The sequence below is a fragment of the Cryptomeria japonica genome, chromosome 3, assembly GCF_030272615.1.
Source record: "Cryptomeria japonica chromosome 3, Sugi_1.0, whole genome shotgun sequence".
Taxonomy (NCBI): Eukaryota; Viridiplantae; Streptophyta; class Pinopsida; order Cupressales; family Cupressaceae; genus Cryptomeria; species Cryptomeria japonica.
In genome coordinates, this window is record NC_081407.1 from 561,814,412 (window position 1) to 561,835,728 (window position 21,317).

Here is a 21,317-nt window from a genome sequence, read left to right on the forward strand (position 1 = left end):
GGAAATGATACCTGCAAAACAAATATGTTTCATCTTGACCCTTGGCATGTACTTGTATTTGGCTTCATCATGCATGGCCAAATGAAAAGCTCCTTCCTTCATCTTCACTCTAGGCCTTGCTTCAAAAATCAACATCCACCATAGTTGTAGCTGCTCACAAGGTGTAGATGATACCATCAACTGCCATTCCAACAAACTCTCAGTCCAAGAACAGCTCCATGAATAGATATGAGAAATCTTAATGGACTTCATCTCAAAGTGAGGAGAAGTGCTCATTTGTGGGGACCAATAGATGTGCTTGGTGTCATGCATAGGTAACCTAGGATAGAGCATTGCTCCCATAAAGGTCATGACACCTTCATAAAGACTAATACCAATCTGATAGTGTTCATGCATGTAGACCTCTATAGAAACATAATGATCAGTAACAACTATCTTTGTATCGTGCTTGTCAATAGGCTTGTCAAATGCATGTGACCCTTGTACCATGTCTTCTTCTTGTCTAATATGTTCAACAACTCCATCACCAGGATAAAGACCACGTTCTTCAGCCACATTGGTCTCTAACCCTTGCTCATCCTCAAGAACCTTTGCCATATAAGGTTCCTCTTCAACTCTTTGATGCTCACTCTCCACTTCAGCATGCATCTGCTGCCCAAAGTCACTGAATGGACTATCTACCTCTTCAACTTCACCTTCTATGGTACTTGGGGTCACTTCTTCCACTAAACTTCCATTGTGTACTACTATACCATTTGCTTCTTCAACATCTTCCTTTCTCATTTTCTCTAGTTCCTCTTTAAGCTCCCTCAATCTTGCTTCATTTTCTTCTAAAGCCCTTCTTAAACTTCTCAACTCATCTCATTTCTTTTCTTCTTCTTCTCTCTTCGTTCTTTTGACTTCTTGTTTCCTCAACTCTTCTTCCTCTCTTTTCTTCTTTCCACCAAACATTAGTTCTTTCCACTTCTTGTAAGCACCTACTATCTCTTTCTCAGATTTTGTTAACTTCATCTTCACCCTTATATCCTAGACCTTTCGCTTGCTCTAATACCACTATGATAGGGAGGATTGCTAGGAAAGTACTCAAAAGGCCAATTTGCTCAAGAAGTTCAATTTGCTACCCAAAAAAATGTTTGAGTCTGCTATACATGTTTAAAAAATCAGTCTTGATGGCTATAGTGTCAAGTACTTCCAGTCTCACCTTCGTAACAAACTCCCCTTAAGGTGTCGGCTCATACCCATACACAAATCTACTCAAGTTACTCACTTCACCCATCTACACACCCTCAATCTCTGATCTTTGGCATTCACCCCATTGTTCCATAATGCATTAGGAGTCTTCTACATGGATATGTAGGGGCAGAAAAGTTTTCTTCAAGGTCTGATGCTCACAATTTGGTTTTAGGCTCATAGTCATTTGTTTGCTCAAATGCACCACCAAAGGATCAAAACCTCTAATTTAGGCTATGCACTATCCAAGGCTCCATCTGACACTTATTCACACTATTTAAGATTATTCTCCTAAGGTTTCACAAGCCCCCAACTCCTCCTTACAATCGGGTTTGAGCATTTTGACCAAAACTGTCATTTGTGTGTTATTTAACCAAAAAGGCTAGTAGCCCGTGGAGGGGTAATTTGGCACTTTTGTGCTTGTCCTGCTCTACAATGGGTATTTCCTCCCTCAAACTCAATTTGGATGGTGTCTTAGGGGTATATGCTCATATATTTTTGTGTTTTAAACCACTATTAAGGCAGATTGAGGACTATCCACTTTTTGTGGCACTTTTGTAGGGTTTGGTAGGGTTTAGATCCAAACACATTGGGAAATCATTGCATCTCCACCAAACAAGCCTCCAAGTTGGCTTAGAACCTTTGCCCCATCAACATGAAGCCTTCCCCTACTACTGCCTTGAAATAATAATTCCAAAGACTTGGCAAGCAATCTGAAAATGGAGAGAAATATCACTGTGACTGTCAACTTGTTGCCCTTTACCAGTCAAACCGTTGCTACACTTTTTGGACTTGTTTTACAAGAAGTATAAAATTGTACATAACCTCAATGAGGTCTTAAAACATTAAAAAAACCTCCTATTACATTTCCTTCATGGTTCAAGGCTTGGATCATGCTTTGAAGCACTCCATGAGCATTTTTACAAACATAAATTCAAAAAAATAGTGAACTCACTGTTTTGCTTACAACAAGAGAATGATTAAATGAAACAAGCTATTCCAACACATCAAAATGATGTTTAACAACCTTGGTCACATGCCCAGACCTCTTCCTCATTCATTTTTTCACTCCAAATTACTTTTGGGTGCAAATCTTGAGTTTTTTGTTCATGCTACTAGCCAAATAACCAATACTTGCCTAGTATTCGCTCAAGTTCTTCTTCCAACCACAATTTTGGCACACAATAGAGAATATTTATAATATATACATGATTTCCAACTTGACTAAATCCATTATGTGGGTTCCCAAACCTGGATTAGTCAAGTGGTGACATTTTAGAGCTTCAAACCCTTGACAGGGCAGGGAGCAGGCAAAAACTAAAAGTTTTTTTTCGATAAGCCAAAATAGAGTAAAAACCCTAACACAAAGAATTAAAAACCTTCATATAACCATGAAACAAACTCCCATGAAATAAAAGTACGGAAATAGTGCTTTGTACGGACTGTTACAACATTTTTTGCTCAAAAAACATGAAAAATAGTCATATTTCATTAACTTCTTCTTGCTAATACCAAGCCAACCTATTTAAAATGTTTGAAGTGTCCTTATATAGGAAAAATAAAACCATTTAAACCCTTATGGCATCCATAACTACCTTGTAGAGTGATTTTACAACTTTTCTCACTTTTTGTCGAAATGGCAATTTTTGACTCTTAGTGCATTTTTGACCTAGAAGACAAATATCTTCCACCTAACCATTTGAGATGGTGTCAAATAATTAAATAGACCTACTCCAATTCCTTTCTAAGCTTGTTACAAGGTTTTTAACACATTTTCACTATAATGCCATTTTTGGCTTACAAGGCACTATGGGCCAAAACTGGAAAGAAAACTTGAGTAACATTATCAAAACCACTCTAAAATAAACCTAAACTATAATGAAACCTAAAAAACACACTTGGACTCTTGCAATAGTCCTTTATTCAATTCTTGATCCCATCAGGATCAAACAAGCCAAAATTGTGAAGGTGCTCCTGCACCAGCTTTGCTCACTACTAACGTCCCTAAAGACTTAGATTTGGATCGGTTTCAATCTAATGTGGGTCACTTGACTTCACCTCACTACCTAACCTTCTCTGAAGAAGATGATAATTCCTTGAATCATCCATATAACCAACCATTGCACATTGAAGCCATGATCCATAAACATTGAGTCAGACGTGTTTTGATAGATGGAGGCATTGGGTTGAATATTTGTACCTACAATTTACTGATACAATTGGGATTTTCTGAGAATGTCATTGATCCAGCAAAGAAAATAACAATCAAAGCTTATGATGAAGAAGAAAGAACCTCTAAAGGTCTGGTACTATTATGGATCAGGGTGGGACCTATGGAAAGAGATGTTATTTGTCAGGTGCTTGACCTTCCCCTATCCTACAACATCTTGTTGGGTAGACCATGTATTTTCACAAAATGCAAGCAGTGCCATCTACATACCATTAGTGCTTGAAATTTTTCTACAATGGAGTTGAAGTCAGTGTTCTTATTGATACAAGATGCACTTCTAGTGATTTAAAATAGTGCGTTGATACCCTTGTTCCTCATAACAGAGTAGCCTTTGCACCTGAGAGTTCAGAAACTCTGATGAAAGACTTAGAAAAGAAACTAAAAATCATAGGTACTGGCATGGATGGATACAAGATAGAACCTATACTTTCACTGATATCTCTTCCCCCATCACAAAGACAGTTTGAAAAACCATCTGAGGCTACGAAGCCACAAAATTCAATGGCAAACGTCATCTATGATGGTATTTTTGTACAGTCCTCTACTTCGCTTGCAGATGAAATAGAAGAGGCAGCTATTATCAAATGGCTTTTTAGAGAAGAAAGTGAAAATAGAGAAGTGTAACACTGTGAGGTTTCCCCTGAGCAATATGGCCAAGGCTATAAGATAATCCAACACATGGGATATCTAGGTACAGATCCTCTGGGAAAGCGTCAAGAAGGAATTGTTGAACCTATCAAGCTACATACCAAGTCTACAAATAACAAAACTGAACTTGGATATAGTGTAGATGTATCATCAGATCAAAAATAAAATTCTTATCAACAACCTAAGTGGAGGAAGAAGACACTACATCAAGCATCACAGGAAGTAAACACACACCAAACTCAAGAAGAGTATGAGAAAGAACAAGAAGAACTAGAAATCAAGAAAGAAGAAGTAGCTTATAACCAAGTTCCAAAGGTATTAGCAGGAACAATACAAGAAGTAGAAATTACAGAAGAAATGAGAGAACGGGTGGAAAAAATCAAAGAATTTTTTTGCACCATTAAACATTCTTGTCACATATATGGGAAGAATGCAAGAAGAAGATTCAGAAACAAACTCAAATGAGCATGAATGGGGTCCAGAACCTCTATCAGATGCATCTACTGAAGAAAATATTGAAGAATCCAATGATATTATAGATGAAACACAACAGATAGTACGCTTGAAGCTACAACGAGAACTAGAGGAAGTTAGACTAAAAAGACAAGAAGCTTATGAGAAATAACTAAGAAAAGAGAAAGCACATGAAGATCGCTCACCTACTGTATCTCCATCTAATGAGATAAAGAAAATCAGATGTGGGAACACAACTGAAGAATTGAAGGCTAGACAAGCAAAACCAGTCATCAGTCCAGAAGAAACTGAATGGGAAAGAAGACAGAGACTAACAAAGTCATCAAGGCTATGTGAGCAGGTATGTCGACTACAGGTGATCATTGAACTGGAAAAAGAAGGAACTTGCAGCATAAAAGATGTTGATATTGATATCATACATGCTTTCACTAAGCCACTTGAAGAAGAGTTAGATGCTTCATCTTCTGACTCTGCTTTATCCGAAACAAGATCCATCTATGATATTACCTATTCAATACCAAACTATGACTACTTTGTCATGAATGTTGAAACTCTGTCTAAAGAAGGTATTGTTGTTGAAGCACAATACGTAGTCCAGTCTAAAGCAGAAGAAGGTTCTAGTAGTAGGTTTGTTGGGTTAGATTCTCTAAATGCTAAAGTAAACTTCGATAATCATGTTATAACTCTTCTCGGTCTTGAGACGCTTACGCAAGGTAGTCTTCTAGAACTCAACTTATTGGTCTGAGGTTGTGATGACAATACCTTGAATTCCCTTGAACCCATTGAATCTTTATCCTTGGTACACCCTGAGCTTATTGACCGTACTCTACAAGATCAACCTATAGATATCCCTATTTTTGCCAACAACTATACCTTAGCATGTTATCTTAATGCAGTCAAACATATGAACTCTTCCACCAGTGAACAAAGTGTGAACCTGACAGAAGCGGATGTCAAGTATCTTAGTCTCAAATATATATTAAAAAAAAAAGGTATTCAGATGGCAAAAACCACATTGTGGTTGTATCAAAATAGAAAAAAGTAAAAATAAAAGACGTATCTAATGGTGAAAACCTCTTTGAGGCACCTAAAGATGAGATACTTGATATTTGCCTGATCACTTTCAAGAGCGATCATCGGTGTTGATTAAACCTACACAACCAGTAAACATTGAAATAGAACAAATTAAGCATACAATACATATGGCTCAATCCCTATTAGCAAAAGAACTGAAAGACTTTGTTGATTTCTTCATAGAGAAAAAGATCAACTTTTCATGGACATATGTTGATATGTTTGGTCTGGATCCCGACCTTATAATGCATCATATTTCTATTGCTCCTGGAGTCAAACCTGTCAAGCAAAAGCTCTGAAAAATGCATCCTCATGTTGCATTGCTTGTTAAGGCTGAGCTAGAGAAATTACTAAAAATAAGATTCATCTGAGCAATTGATTATGCTGAGTGGATATATAACATTGTGCCTATTTCCAAACCTGATAAATCAATCCATGTTTGCATAGATTTCAAAGATTTAAACAAGGCATGTCCAAAAGATGATTTTCCATTGCCTAACATTGATATGATAGTGGACATGACTGTTGGTTATGAAATGTACTCTTTAATGGATGGCTTTTCCAGCTACAATCATATCAAAATCGCACTTGAGGATCAAGAGAAAACAACGTTCACATATGCCTGGGGAACTTTTTGTTGGAATGTCATGTCCTTTGGCTTAAAGAATGCGGGTGCTACTTATCAAAGAGTTGTAACTACAATCTTTCATGACACGATGCACAAAAACATGGAAGACTATGTCGATGATACCTTACTCAAATCTATGAAAAGGTCAACACATCTCTCAAAATTGGGTCTAATCTTAGACAAAATGGAAAAGTTTAAACTCAGACTAAATCCTAAGAAATGTGCATTTGGAGTTACATCTCGCAAACTCTTAGGATACATTGTTTCAGCAAAAGGGATTGAAGTGGATCCAGAAAAAGTTAAAGCTATAATGAAAATGCCACCTCCAAAGAATGTCAGTCAAATAAGAACTCTACAAGGGCAACTTGCCTTTGATTATTTATATATCAGCTACCAACACATCACTGGGGGCACTTTTGGCTCAACAGGATGAGAACAAAAAGGAAAGAGCCATATACTATATCAGCAAGACGCTGGTGTCCTATGAGATGAACTACACTGTCATTGAGAAAACTTGTTTGGAATTGGTCTTCGCATCATATAAATTAAGACATTCCATGCTAGCACATTCTATTAAACTAGTGGCTAAGTTTGATCCTCTGAAATATCTTCTAAGCAGGGCAACACTTATAGGGAGATTGGCTAAATGGGTTATGATACTCACAAAATTTGACATTGAGTATGTAGAATGCAAAGCTATCAAAGGGAAATTCATTGTAGATCAACTTGTCGATGCTCCGCTTGAAGACAATCAACCTTTGAACATAGAATTTTCAAATGAATCCATAATGCATCTTACTCAGCGATCTTGGAAAATGTTCTTTGATGGATCTTTTACTCAACAAGGTTCTGGTGCTGGAATCCTTTTTATCACCCCTCAGAGATACTCAATCCCAAAGACTTACAAGATCCTCTTTCCTTGTACAAAAAATATTATAGAATATGAAGCCTTGGTAAATGGAATCAAGTTGGCTATTGAATGGAAACTTATTGAGTTACACATCTATGGAGATTCCCAGCTGATTATCAACCAGATCAATGATGTATATCAAACTTGGGATGAAAAACTGATGCCCTATAAAAGAAAGGTTGATGATCTTAAGAAATACTTTACCTTTGTATCATTTCAACTGATTTCTAGATCAGCAAATAGAGCAGTAGATGATATGGCTACCTTGGCATCAATACCACAACTACAAGAATCTGAGTTCCGCTATGAATTCTTGGTGGAAGAGCTACATTATCCTACTTATGATTCTCTCAATTCGTAGATGGTCTGTTCTATCATTATCCATGACTCATCTCACTATAACCATATCTACTCTTACTTACGTGACCAAATTATCCCAGATAACCTTACTTGTAATGAGAAAAGAAGCCTAATCCAAAATGCTTCACGATATGTCATCATCGCTAACAATTTGTATAGGCGAGGTTTAGAAAGTACTTTGCTTAGGTGTCTAGAACTTGAAGAGTCTCAACATGCGTTATCTAAATTCCATGAAGGTATTTGTGGATCTCACTCAAATGGTCTAACTCTAGCTTGGAAACTGCTAAGGGTTGGCTACTACTGGCTAGATATGGAAAAAGATGCTATAAAATTTGCTAAAACTTGTGAGAAATGCCAGCTACATGGGAATCTCATACATGCTCCAACAAGAGAGCTAATACCTTTTATCACACATTGGCCTTTTCAATAATGGGTGTTTGATCTCATCGGCCAAATCTATCCCACATTATCTAATAGACACAAGTTTATAATAACTGCCACTGAGTACTTCACTAAGTGGATTGAAGCGATTTCGATAATCAAAGCAACCGACAAACAAGTGGCTATGCTCATTCTTAACTATATCATCTGTAGGTATGGCATCCCTTCTTCAATTGTGACTAACAATGGAGGGTGGTTCAAAAACAAGGATATAGATGAATTCTGTGACAAGTTCAAAATCAAACAACATTGGTCTTCTATATACTACCCTCAAGGTAATGGACAAGCTGAAGCATCTAATAAAAATCTGCTGCTATATTGCACAGAACGGTCAACAAACCTGGGAAGGATTGGCACCTACAGCTCAAACCTGCACTATGGGTTTATAGAACAAGTATCAGCTAACCTACTAGGGCTACACCTTTTTCTTTGGTGTATGGGGCCGAAGCAGTCTTGCCTATTGAGGTTGAATTTCCTTCTTTGAGAGTTTCTTTGCAAGGTCTTATTACTGATGAAGATCATAAAATATCTAGATTGCAAGAACTAGAATTGCTGGATGAATGTCGACAAGTGGCGTTTGATCATCTGAGAGCTCACTTAAAGAGAATGTCTAGAGGTTATATAATAAGAAAGTTTGACACAAAGAATTTTAGATTGGTGACCTTGTTTTGAGAGAGAATCCTAAAAATTAACAACATCGAGAACAAAAAGGGAAGTTTGAACCTAACTGGTTGGGTCCCTACATTGTTACTACAACCTTTGGCTCTGGCGCTTATCAACTCTCAACATCAGAAGGAGAACAACTCCATGAACCGATCAACACCATCCACCTGAAGAAATTTTTTACTTAGCATTCTCTGCTCCAACAACCCGTACAACTAAAAGTCCTAAAAAAAAAAAAACAAAAAAAACAAAAAAATCAAAATATGAAAAAAATCAAATGCCTTGGTGAAAACCTGGTAAATAGGCACCTCTTGTACTGAAGTGCTCCATCTATCAACGCAAATTTGGCATAACCTGTTTTATTTCCCACTTTCCTGCATCTTTGCTTTAGCTTGTACATATTTTTCAACCGCTTTTGTGATATCCTGGTTCTTTTTGGAACCATCATGGCTTGAAATCAATCAATGTCTTAGTCTTAGGGTACTCAGCTAATCAATCTAAAAGTCCTAAGTAGTTTAACTAAGTCATCTTTCTGTCGGTAGTACCAGGTCATCCAATCCGAGTCAGTTACCTGTCTCCTAACCATTGAGTAAACAAGCAAAACAAGAACAATGAAAACAATTACTAAAACTGTTTGAGATTTAATTAAAATTTTCTTTGTGTGTTGTCTTTTAAATTGGTTTTCAATTATTATTCCCTCTGAGTAACTCGAGGAAGTCTATCTTGACTAAGAGGAGCAAGGATTGAGGACATAATACTTTTCTTTGTTTTCTGCTTGTAGGAATGATTCCGATGATCTAGAAACATCTCATAAGTTGGGTGTCTATGATAAGTGCCTTCACATCAAGGTGAAATCGCCACACATACTTCAACTCTGTTTATTTGTATGCTACAGGGAGGTTGGAATTGTTTCCTTGTCTATTTTGAGTAAATTTCTTTATCATGCAATCTGGATGAATGCTTAATATGTCCTAAGATATGAACGATAAAAGGGTCATTGCGGACAAGATAATCAATATTGCATATAAAAAGGAAGGAACTCTACTTTGTTTGGCATGTTTGTATGCAAGCAACATTTAGGTCATTCTGGCTCTTCATGCCTTGGTGCTTATGTTCACTTGCTAAATCAAAAGGACGTGACATTCAGGTCATCCTGACTCTTTGTGCCTTGGTGCTTATGTCTATCTCTGACATTGTAAAACACTTAGTGATGATAAACAAGCATACCAAATCTAGTGACTAAGTTTTAGGTTGCATTCATACTAAGCTTTGTGCATTTCAAGAAATTTCAGCATGATAACTTTACTTTTTCTTTCCTTTGAATAAAAGCCTGAATTTGAAGCAATCATCATTTATTCATCATTTTCGGGATCGAAATTGACATCTGATGTCAATTTTCTAGTCAAATTCTCACAATGTTGACCACTTGGTACTTCCATCTTCAGGTCAATCTTCACATCACTTTGCACTCAAATCTTTTTTGAATCAACTCCGATTCCAAATTAATTCTTACATCAATATTTGTGCTCAGATTATCATCGCTAAATCATTTTATTAAAATTGCCTAAAATCACTGCGATCTCGCTGTCTTTCGATTTCGCTCCCGAGGGGGCACACTCATCACATCAACATTATCAGTGATTACATCATCGAAAAGAAATTAATTTGATTATCAGTGATTACATCATCAAAAAATTGATTTTTTTAAAAAATCTTCATCTAAGGTCGAGCAGAAAATCTTTCCAATCAAAGATTAATTGAATATCAATCAAATCAAATCAACTAAGACCTCGTTGCTAGGGGCATCTTAACTAAACTGCATCATATCAAGTTAAGATTCTTCGATGTCAAATAAAAATAATCTCTAGGGGCATATCAGTGATTGTCCTCATCTGAATCAATCTTTAAATCGGTGTTCAGTTTCATTGCATCAAATCAAGCTGGTCATTCTGCTTCACTAATCGGTTCTTATTCAATTAAGTTTAGAATCAGTAATAGCTCTCTGCTCAATCGATTCTAGTTCAATCAAGTTCTAGATCGGTACCCGCTTCTTGATCCATCAAGTTCAAGATCAATATCTCGCTCTTCATCTGTCCTAGTTTAATCAAGTTCAGGATCCGTATTACTTTAATCAATTTGTTTAGTTTCATCGCTTCAAATCAAGCTGAACATATCACTCTTCATCATTTTTTGATCCATCAAGTTCATAACTAATATCTGTTTGACATCAACTATTCTTTGAATCAATGCGCTGCTTGCACATCAATTCAAAGAGAGGCAAATGTAATACCCTAAAAATGGTCACCTAAACCATGTGGGCCCCTAATCTTGACTACATCACCAAGGTCCTAAGCAAAGGCAATTAAATCAATCTTGAGCACCTAATTAATTAATTCCTCAATCACCAATGTCACGTGACAAATAAATCATTCTATATTAATTAAATATTTATTTAATTAATTAATCATTCCAATTAAATCATTTTAATCAATTATCCTATTTATTTAATTAAATATCCTAGCATATTTAATTAATAAATAAATTTCCCATTAAATCATAAAAAAAAATTAATTTAAAACACTGGATTAATTTGAAAAAAAAAGGAATTAATTTGCAAAAATGAATTAATTTGAAAAAAAAAGAATTAATTTACAAAAATGAATTAAATTGAGAAAATAAATCAACTTGAGATATTTCTTTTTTCTTAAATTGAGACAACTTGAGAAATCTTAGAAAAGCAAGAAAAGCAATTAAATTGAATAAAACATTTTCTCTAAAATTAAAACTCAAAGTAAATCTTGAGGAAAGAGGTTTAGTTGCGTTGAAGAGGCTTTTTCTAATAAAAATCTTGAGCAAATAAAAGAAATATGCATGAAATTAACTAATTTTATCTCAAGTGCAGGACTTCAATTGATTTTATCTCCAATGCAAACTCAGACTTATAATTCAAATGCATTAAATCAAGTTTTAATTGAATTTATCTCAAAATCAACTCAATCTTAATCACCTCTGAAATTGAATTAAAGCACCCAATCATTTCAATTCACCTGGATTGTGCTTTCTCTTGAGGAATCTCAACTGCTCATCATTAATCAATCTTGACCGTTGGTCTCTCTTTGGATTCTCTATAAATTCAACCTTTCATCTCTCAATCAAGACATCCTGAAGATTTATTGTTATTATGTTGTTTTTGCTCTAGAGTCATTGAGAATATTGTGTATTGAGATTATTGCATCTTAGCTTTTTGCATATTAGTTTAATCATGACTGTTTGCATCCATCTAGCTTAATCTTGCATCCATTTAGCTTAAATAGCTTAATCTTGCATCCATTTAGCTCAATTTTGTGCTCATATAGATTAAATCCTTCATCTTGGTGTAGTCTAGTCACTGGTATTGCTTAGACAAATCTGAGAGCAAGTCTATACTCGCATCTTTTAGAAGGCAATAGATCGATTTGTTATGGTTTTTATATTCATGATTATATCTGTCTAACCATGCATGCAATGATTTATTGAAGTGTTTGTGCCTTACAAATTACAGATTACCAATTTTCATACACACAATTATATCTATAATACCTATATCACTTGGTAATTGTAGAAACATACCATTATTCATGACATGGGATATTACTATACATAAATCCCAATGATTAACACTCAACAAAGCAACAATCAATATTGTAAAAAAAGAAATACAAGCCTTATCTTTTACAACTATATCCAGAGTTAAATCAATAAAGGGACTTTGGATATAACTACCATTCTCTTTCGATCGATATTTAAGAATGAAAAATAATCCATAAGCAATTATTAGGAAGAAAAGAAGAGTTTCAACCACGTCTACTCTAATTACAATGAATTCAAGTACATAAATTTCAATGCATTCTTTGTAGATAACCTATCAATCTATTCTTTTTCATTACCATCTTCACAATATACACTTTTCAAAAAAGAAATTCTAACCTAATATATTCATAATTTTACATAGTATAGGTGCATGCTTGACAATCATATATTAACATATCGAAAGATTTTTCTACATTATCATTATTTCATTTTCTTCATCTTTAATTCGTTTGCTTAACACAAACTTTCTATTTTCTACATATATACCTTTAACATTGTTGGCATATGATGAATCGGTGACAAAGTATGTTGTCATTGATGTCAATATGTGTTCAAGCAGGTACACCGGTATGCACCGATATGAAGCTTGGAAGCGATACAGGTCAACCGGTATGAAGAAATATAGTGAATCAGTGTTAGGGTTTCATTAAGTGTGACTATCGTTGGTAGTCTCAGCTCTAGGGTTTCGGGTTTGGCGATCTAGCTTGTGCGATGCAACTGATGATATTCTACGATGAGTTAGCTAAGAAATAAGGATGAGATCGAGATACCACGTTAGTTTTGTGCACGTGAAAGGATTTCCTTGAGGATTTTGCATGTGAAGATCAACTGCATTAAATGTCTACCTCGGGAATGAACATTCTTCTTGGCGGTATGAGAAGAAAGCGTGATGGGTTACTGATTTCTATGTGCGGTGAAAAATGGACGAACAACACGACTTGTGACCTGTTTGAGATTGTTTCATTCTATGTAATGAGTTTGGATGGCCAGGATTGGACCGCTTGTAATAGTAAACCTAATATGCTTAGGTTTTAGGGTTTATGCTACCGACCTAATTGTTGTCTATAAGGTCGATGAGTTTTGATATTGTTGTGGTTGGCAAAATTTGTGTATGTATCCGTGTGATGAGATACTTGCCAGACTAGTGAGTGAAAATTACAAAGTGTGATTGCAGAGTAGAGGAACTGAAAAAGGATCTGCCTTAGCATATAGTGTTGTTATCAGATCAAAGTTTTACCTGTTGTCTTCTAACCATTTCAACAGAAGGAAAATCCCTTTGCTGGGTAGCTTTAATAGGCTTACTGTAAATCCTCTAACCCGGTGACTCAAGTTCATTGAGTTCTTTAAATCCTCTAGCGAGGTAACTTTTAACAGGGTATATAGCCATCCCTTAACCAGGTGATCTTTAACAGGATCGGTTCCTTGCAGAACCTTATTGTAAAGTCTTTAACCGGACTAGGCTCCTAACAGAGCGAGCTTCAAAAGAGTTCAAAACAAGCTTGTGGGTATTCATCCCCACCGTGGTTTTTCCCATTTGGATTTCCACGTGAAAAATCTGTGTCATGAGTTGTGCATTTTTCATGTGATGATTAAGTATTCTTTGTTTGAGTGATTATGCATGCAGAGCTAATGGTTATGGTATTGCTGATATACCACATGCATATGTTTATGGGTGAAGTAGTTATCAAGTATTGAATGTATTTGAAGTGTTTAGTTTTACTGGTTTATGTTGTCTGTAGTCTTACTATGTTTAACCGGTATTGCCATGGTTAAGTTCAGCAATGAAGACAATCGGTTAGCACTGTTTTAACTTGATAAATTGCAGAAAAGTTTTTGTATGTACTAATTCACCCCCTCCCCCCCCCCTCTCAGTACCAATCAGGGTATTTGTTGTTCATCATTATTCATCAAACATAAGACCGACCATGTCTTTATGCTATAAGTCCACTAGCTTCTTCTTTCAATGTGTAGGGACCAAATAAATGAACCAACCAAAAATTCATTCCAAGTTCTCATTTGATAGAAACAAATCCAAACAAGATCGAAATTGTTACCTTTTTTCTTTAATTAGTTATATAAGTAAATATATAATACAATCATTTTTCAAATATTATAAACAATATTGTATGTATTTCAATTAAAAATATCGAGGTGTACTCTTTTTTTTTTTTGAAACTATGCTTGGTAAACTTTTTAATGTGACTGGTGATGTTGGCACGACACGCCCTTTGGCTCCACGTGAACGCTTTTGACCTGAAGCTATGAACCACAAACGAGGGACCTCATCCCCACACTTCACTTATCAAACCCACGAGCCCAACGACCCAACGAAAACACAAGGTACGCGAGCTAAGTGACCCAACAAAGATTTGAACTTTGGTGATTGCTTTACCAATAAAATATTTTAACTGCGACACTACATGTCCAAAGACATCAAAATATATTCTTTAACTTATTAACTTCTATATAATTTTTTAAAGTAATTAGTATACTCTTCTTTTGATATAAGTACTAGTATTGGTATCTTCTTAAATGGTTATTTGTGATGGAGTTTTGTGTGTATTATTCAATCATTCCAGGTAGAATTTTAAATATGTATTTTGAACCGTGGTAAGGTTTGAGAGGAGTGGGAAGCGTATAAAATCGAGAAACATACGAGAAGAGATTTCAAGTGCGAGGAAGAAGACAGGAACCAAAATGACTTGTAGATTTGTGGAACGGGGGAAAAAGAGGTGGTTTCCACAGTAAAAAAAAAAAAAGAAAAAAGAGAAGAGAAAATGGCAGCGGCCTTAGAAGATGTAGAGAAGGAGAATGAGGTGGGTACCTGCAACGATGCAGCTAGCGGGCACCTGTCAGGTATTTCTGCTTAGCTGTACTCACATCCTACACATCCTACACCTTGCTCCACTCTGCACTTTTTTGTGATTCTAACTCCCTCTATTTATTCTTGTAAATCGGAAATTTTACCCAGGGGGAGTAGGTCAAAAGAAATTTTTTAATAAGCTAAAAAAGATAAAAATCCTAGACACTCTTCTCGTCACTGTTTATTTGTCTGCCGTCAGCAACAGGAGTGTCAGATAGGGTTTCTGTACTTTTTTGCTGCTTCTGTTAGCGGTTATGGCCTCAGAAGGAACCGTGGCTTTGTCAATGGCGGATTGGCAGGTTTGCGAGACGCCCCGGACGCCCGAAAATGAGCACGCAGGAGTGGCAAACGGAATTGGAAGCCCGGAAAGTTTGGATTACTCTCTGCCGGTGGCGGCGGAGAATTATTCGCCAGGGAAAGAAGTGGCAACTTATTCGGCGGTGAAGGCGAGTGCAAAGGGGGAGGGATGGCCATACGCACCAGAGGGATGGCCTATGGCCGGTGACAAATGGAGTTGGAAGGTGGGTAAGAGGTGGAGTCCCAAGGGCTACTGGCTGGACCGTTACCTGATCTTGCCCAAGCGCTTGCAGAAGGGAGGCAGGCGAGTCTATTTCTTTAGCAAGAGGGCTGTCGTAGAGTACATTAATACGGAGTTTCCTGGGACTGATATTGAGGGTTTTTTCAGCTCGTTTCAATGGGAGGTCCCCTGCATTACTGAAGGTTCCTTTCCTACTCGTTCAATTTTGTGTATTATGTTGAGGATTTTGCCCAGCTTGGCAATAGCTCTCTGATTTTAATGTGGTAAAGACAATGGTCAATCAGTTTAAAGCAATTTGTTATTTTGAGCTTTATTTATGCATTGTAGCTTCTTGCCAATTTTCCCCAGATTGGATCATGGAGTGCGCTTATCACTGTTAGGAATTGCTTTCACAGTTTACTCCAAAAGTCTGATTATTACTTGTTATGTTCTAGATATGATAAAGGAGCTCTTTGTCTCAGTCCTGGATGCTTGGAGTTATTAATTGTGTTTAACAGTATAAGCTCTTTCCCTAGGCATGGATAAATTATGGGCCAGACAATGGTAGCCCGTAGATTGACTTCTATACTGTTAAGGTTTGTCGTAAAACAGATGTATCCCTTTGCATCTGGTTTCGCTATGGATAAAATTGAAGTGAACGAAACCTTTGCATGCACCATGGTTGTAAAATGCTCAGTTTAAGGAGTAAAGTTGTCACTGGTTGACAAATTACAAGAGAGGTATTGGACTACGAGCTGCTTATATGTCAGTGTCACTGTTTGTTCAGTCACATAGAGACGTGGGAGCATGGCCATTGGTATAAGGATGAGGATGCCAAACAAGTCAGGATACAGGAGTAAATGAGTAATAGTATGACTATATTAAATCTAATAGCTATAATTATAGTTACTAGAATACGTGAATGGGGGGACAGGGATGTGGTCCTTGTCTTGAGATTGGAGTTTTATTATGGTTACTTGTTTTGGCTAAGGGAATTGTAAAGTTTACTAATGGAAAATTGTATTGGTCAGATTGAGGTTGTGAATTTGTATAATTGTTCTCGTAGTCACTCTTGTTTCAATCAGACACAGCCTTTTCTCTAACGTTTCAGTTGATATCAAAATGATGATAATTATGATTTATTGATAGATGTCCCATCAAACCCTTACACACAAAATCAGTACCGTCGCTAAAAGAAGCAAACGAGGTTTTTGTTATGGAACTTTTTTCCAAAGTGAAATGAAACTTATTCAATAACTAGTAGAGAGAATCATTGTGAAAGGGTGTCAGTTTGGAATTCACCTCTTAAAATTTTTATATAAAGCTTCTACATGAGACTTGGAAATGGCATGGAGATCATTCAAGGAAGAAGATGGTTTGGTGGCCCTTTTAAAAAGGGAGGAATAATTGTATTTATTCAATAATTAGTAAAGACAATCATTGTGAAAGGGTATGACAGTTTGGAAGCCACCTCTTAAAAAATTATATAAAGCATCTATATGAGACTTGGAAATGGCATGGAGATGACTCAAGAAAGAAGATGGTTTGGTGGGCTATGGGAATTGGAGAGTGACATGTAGGATATGTCCAACTCAAGGTATAAGGTACACCTGGGCTATGGGAATTGGAGAAGTGACATGTAGGATATGTCCAACTCAAGGTATAAGGTACACCTTGGATTGGCCTAGCCAAGGCTTTGTGTTGAACAGTTGCTATTGTGCATGTTTTACATGCCATGTTCTTAATTGAACTTTTTCCCTTTTGGAGCATGCCATAGCTATAAGGGCTAAGACAATTGAGATCTTATTGGGGTGAGGGTGGCTATTCCAACTGGTCTAACTCAGATAAGTAATGAATTTGTTGAATAATTTGGGTTGTTATATGTTTCATTACTTTTGATCGAGATATAATAATAATTTCTTTAAATTACCTTTTATTATAGTATAATGAAAAGGTGCAAATTCATTTTAATAAATTCGCCGCAAAAATTTAATTAACTTAGGGAAAATTAGCATTACATTTTGGTATTTGATTATAATAATCAGGCTTTCTATCTCTGATTTTTTTTTATTCTTTTAAATTTCACATTCGCTAGCATTTGATATACTCCTTGTGTATAAATAACATTATCATTCCATTTAATTTATCAGTTATCAAACCTTATTTTTCAAACCCTAACTTATAACCTTTGCCCATATAAATCTGGTTTCTTCATTTGTTCTTTGGCATTAGTAAAAGTCTTGGATCATAAATGTGTGTGCATATCGATTATTGAAATCTTATCTAGGGTTAATGTTGCTTTGAGAACTCCCAATTTATGCCTAAGATCAACATAAGTCACCATGTCCATAGCTAGTAAACAGGCTTTCTTTTTGTGCATTCAAGTGAGATATTGGTAAACTTATCATATCTAAGTTTTAAGCCTATCCTTCCCTCTATTGAAGTTTTTATGCACTTTGTTATGCATATGCTTTAAACCATTCAAGCCCATTCACTATTCACACTCTAATATGTACTTGGTGTGGTCTATGTAATAATTTTTGTACCGAATTGACCTAAGAAAGTTTCTTTCCATAAGTTCTTTTGTTTTAAGTCTTCAATGACCAATTTTCAATGATAGTAGGGTGGTAAGTAAGTGATTAACTTGGCTTACATTTCAAAATGACCACAGACTAGTACTTTGGGTTTAAGATTGTGGGTAGAAGTTGTCAGTGACGTCTCCCCATATAGAGTTGTGGACGTCAGATTCAATTTCATAGCGCTTGATATCCAAAGCTTTGACCAATTGTAGTCTATGGACCGCTTCACTAAAGGAACATATCTTCTTTCAATCTTGTGTTGCCACATGGCTTACAAAGAGCTAGTTTTAGTGGCTATTTCTAAAAACAGTCATGCATGTTTTGTCATGCCCCCGCCTAATACCTCCTAAAATCATTCTTAAATGACAGAATATATATAGTAAAACAAAAATCAATCAAACAGAAAATTGTCAGAATTTTCTAGTCCCCAGCTGACAGTCATTTAGTCGATCAACAAATATGTTACACAGTAATGCATGGCACATAAGTCGGTTGGCATATTGACTTGAATGAAAATATTAAGCAAAGGTTCTTTAAATAAAGATGTGATCGATAGTATTAAGAGGAATACAGATATACGCATCAGCAATGTTTGTGGAGCGGTCCAGCATTAATAAAACTCAGCGATGAAGATTAAAGTATAGAATGCAGCAAATAGATAAACCATTGTTAGAGCTGCGATAAGAAAGGTGGCAAACAAATCAACAATATTGTGACTCCATAAACTAAAGAAGTGAAGGCAATTGATTAATATGTTTGGTCTAGCTGACCCCATTTATAAAAAAGAGTATTCATAAGTGAAATAAACTTAAAGACAAATATGGTTAATGAAGGCTAACTACAAAGAAGATAAGCATTAATAGAATTAAGAAGCGATCAGATTATCATGCAGTGATTACAATGATTCGTTACAAAAGATAGTGACTGTTGTGATTACATTTTCAAAGGCAAAGCTTTCAAAGGAAATGGCTATGTGAATTACAGGCAGCGATTTTTACAGTAGTTAATATGCATATATCCATTAATATTATGGTGACATGTTAAGATTAATCTTCATAATGTGCGATTTCATATGGGAAGAGGGATTTGTTTCATATTATGTGACAACAATTAGTATGATTCAAGTTACCAATAATTATCATTACAAGAGGAGGTACGATTAGCAAAGGATAAGTCATTTGTTTTTGATAAGACCTGACTTATCTTTGGAGAAGACTCTTCACTCGATGGAAGGGGGGATATAAATGAAGGTCAACTCCAAGGAACAAAACAAGGAAGGAAGAAAGAAGATTTTTTCGATCTGCTCAAGGAATTCTAATCTGATCTCCAAATAGGGAGTGGGATAGAACCAATTAATAATAATAATCTACATAAGATCAATCATCAGTCATCATACAATAATACATCATGAGGATCATCAACTGAGGATGAAGTACAGTAATCAGCAAACAATAAGCAGACTCAGAAATCGTGTAAACAGCAGAAATATAAACAGGATCAGATTCTCATTAACCTGATTCAGACCTGCTATAATCAGCATCTAACAATCTCAATAATTGTGCTTGTGGTATATATTTTCTTATGCAGCAATTGTTAATATTTATTTCTTATATGCATATATGTATGGTTGGATATACATTGCATATGTCTGATACCCCGAGTGGATGTCCATGTTGCTCTTGGGCTTAAATAGGGCAATTGAGTGTTGAGACATGGACCAGCTAGGACTCGAACCTAGGACCTTCTATACGCTGCTGGAGTGCTCTACGACTGAGCTACTGGCCCCTCTTGGACCAGTCCATCGTCGGTCCGGGTGTGGCTTATTTCCAACACCAACACCCCCCCTTAAGCCACACCTCTTGTGTGCTTGGGGCTTCTAGCATGGACCTAGCTTTGATACCATGTTGAGACATGGACCAGCTAGGAATCGAACCTAGGACCTTCCATACGCTGCTGGAGTGCTCTACCACTGAGCTACTGGCCCCTCTTGGACCAGTCCATCGTCGGTCCGGGTGTGGCTTATTTCCAACACCAACATTGAGGAACCTCCATTATGATCTCTTCTTTGACTCTATAATGGTGGCTATTAATTTTAGGAGATGAAGCATCGATAGGGAAAGTAGGTACAAGCACCCCACTAGGTAGATACCTTGAGTGGATGTCCATGTTGCTTGCCATCATTATAGGGCCAAAGTTTTGCTCTTGGGCTTAGTGTGGGATGGCTTCGGGCGGACCTATTATGCTTCTCCCACACCCTAATGTGTTTGAAATGATGTTATAGATATTATATGAATATCATGTGTTATGGACTAACCCTAATAACGGATATATATTATATGGGTATATGTTTCTTATGTTATGATTGTAGGATTTGATTCCAGGATCACATTTTTAAGAGATGTTAACTTCGTGAAGATGTAAACCTAACCCTAATTTGTTGCAATGGTGATTCTAGGGCAAACTCTAGGGCCATTAGGAAGGGGACATTACACGTTTACTATGTCTTCATTGATCGGATGTTTCCATTGTCCGATATCTAGTTCATGATTTTGATGCAAGGGTAATCGACGATAAATTTTGTGGATTATAAAGTTGAGAATTTGTTACCATAACATCCTCATGGACTATAATTTGTTGTTAGTTCTAGTTTTTAGTCTTATGCATCCATGAAATCCTTTGAGCATGAAAATTTAGGTGCATAAATGGATTGTTCAATAGTTGTATTGTCAACAAAAAATTATGTAAACATATTTGGAAAGAGATTGGGAGGATACAAAACCTAGTCAATCATTAGGTTACGTCCTCCAAGAAAAATTGAGACTAATAAAAAAGGTCAACAAGCCCTCTATTCTTTGAGACGTGGAAGTCACTCATTATGTTCTCACCAACATGAAACCTCTATAAATATGCCAACTCAAATTTAACTACTATAGTTGAGGTATCTTATGTGAGTTTGTAGATAATGTCTAAATGAGGAACTGGCTTACATAACAATTTAGATATTCAATTCATATTACCATCAACCATGTTGCTATTTTTCTTTCTTTTCTTTAGATATAATTTATTATTA

At 36.1% G+C, this 21,317-nt stretch overlaps 1 protein-coding gene across 3 annotated transcripts in view; it reads left to right on the forward strand.

The window, feature by feature from the left end:
* The first annotated feature begins 14,942 nt into the window (after positions 1-14,942).
* LOC131029913 (uncharacterized) overlaps positions 14,943-21,317 on the forward strand; it is a 66,223-nt gene continuing 59,848 nt past the window's right edge. The window contains exons 1-2 of one of the 3 annotated variants that reach the window (XM_059218445.1): positions 15,130-15,144; positions 15,260-15,871. In XM_059218445.1, the coding sequence (XP_059074428.1) occupies positions 15,406-15,871 (466 nt within the window). In that variant the 5' untranslated portion in view covers positions 15,130-15,144; positions 15,260-15,405. The other 2 variants (XM_057960590.2, XM_057960589.2) reach the window with 2 other exon arrangements.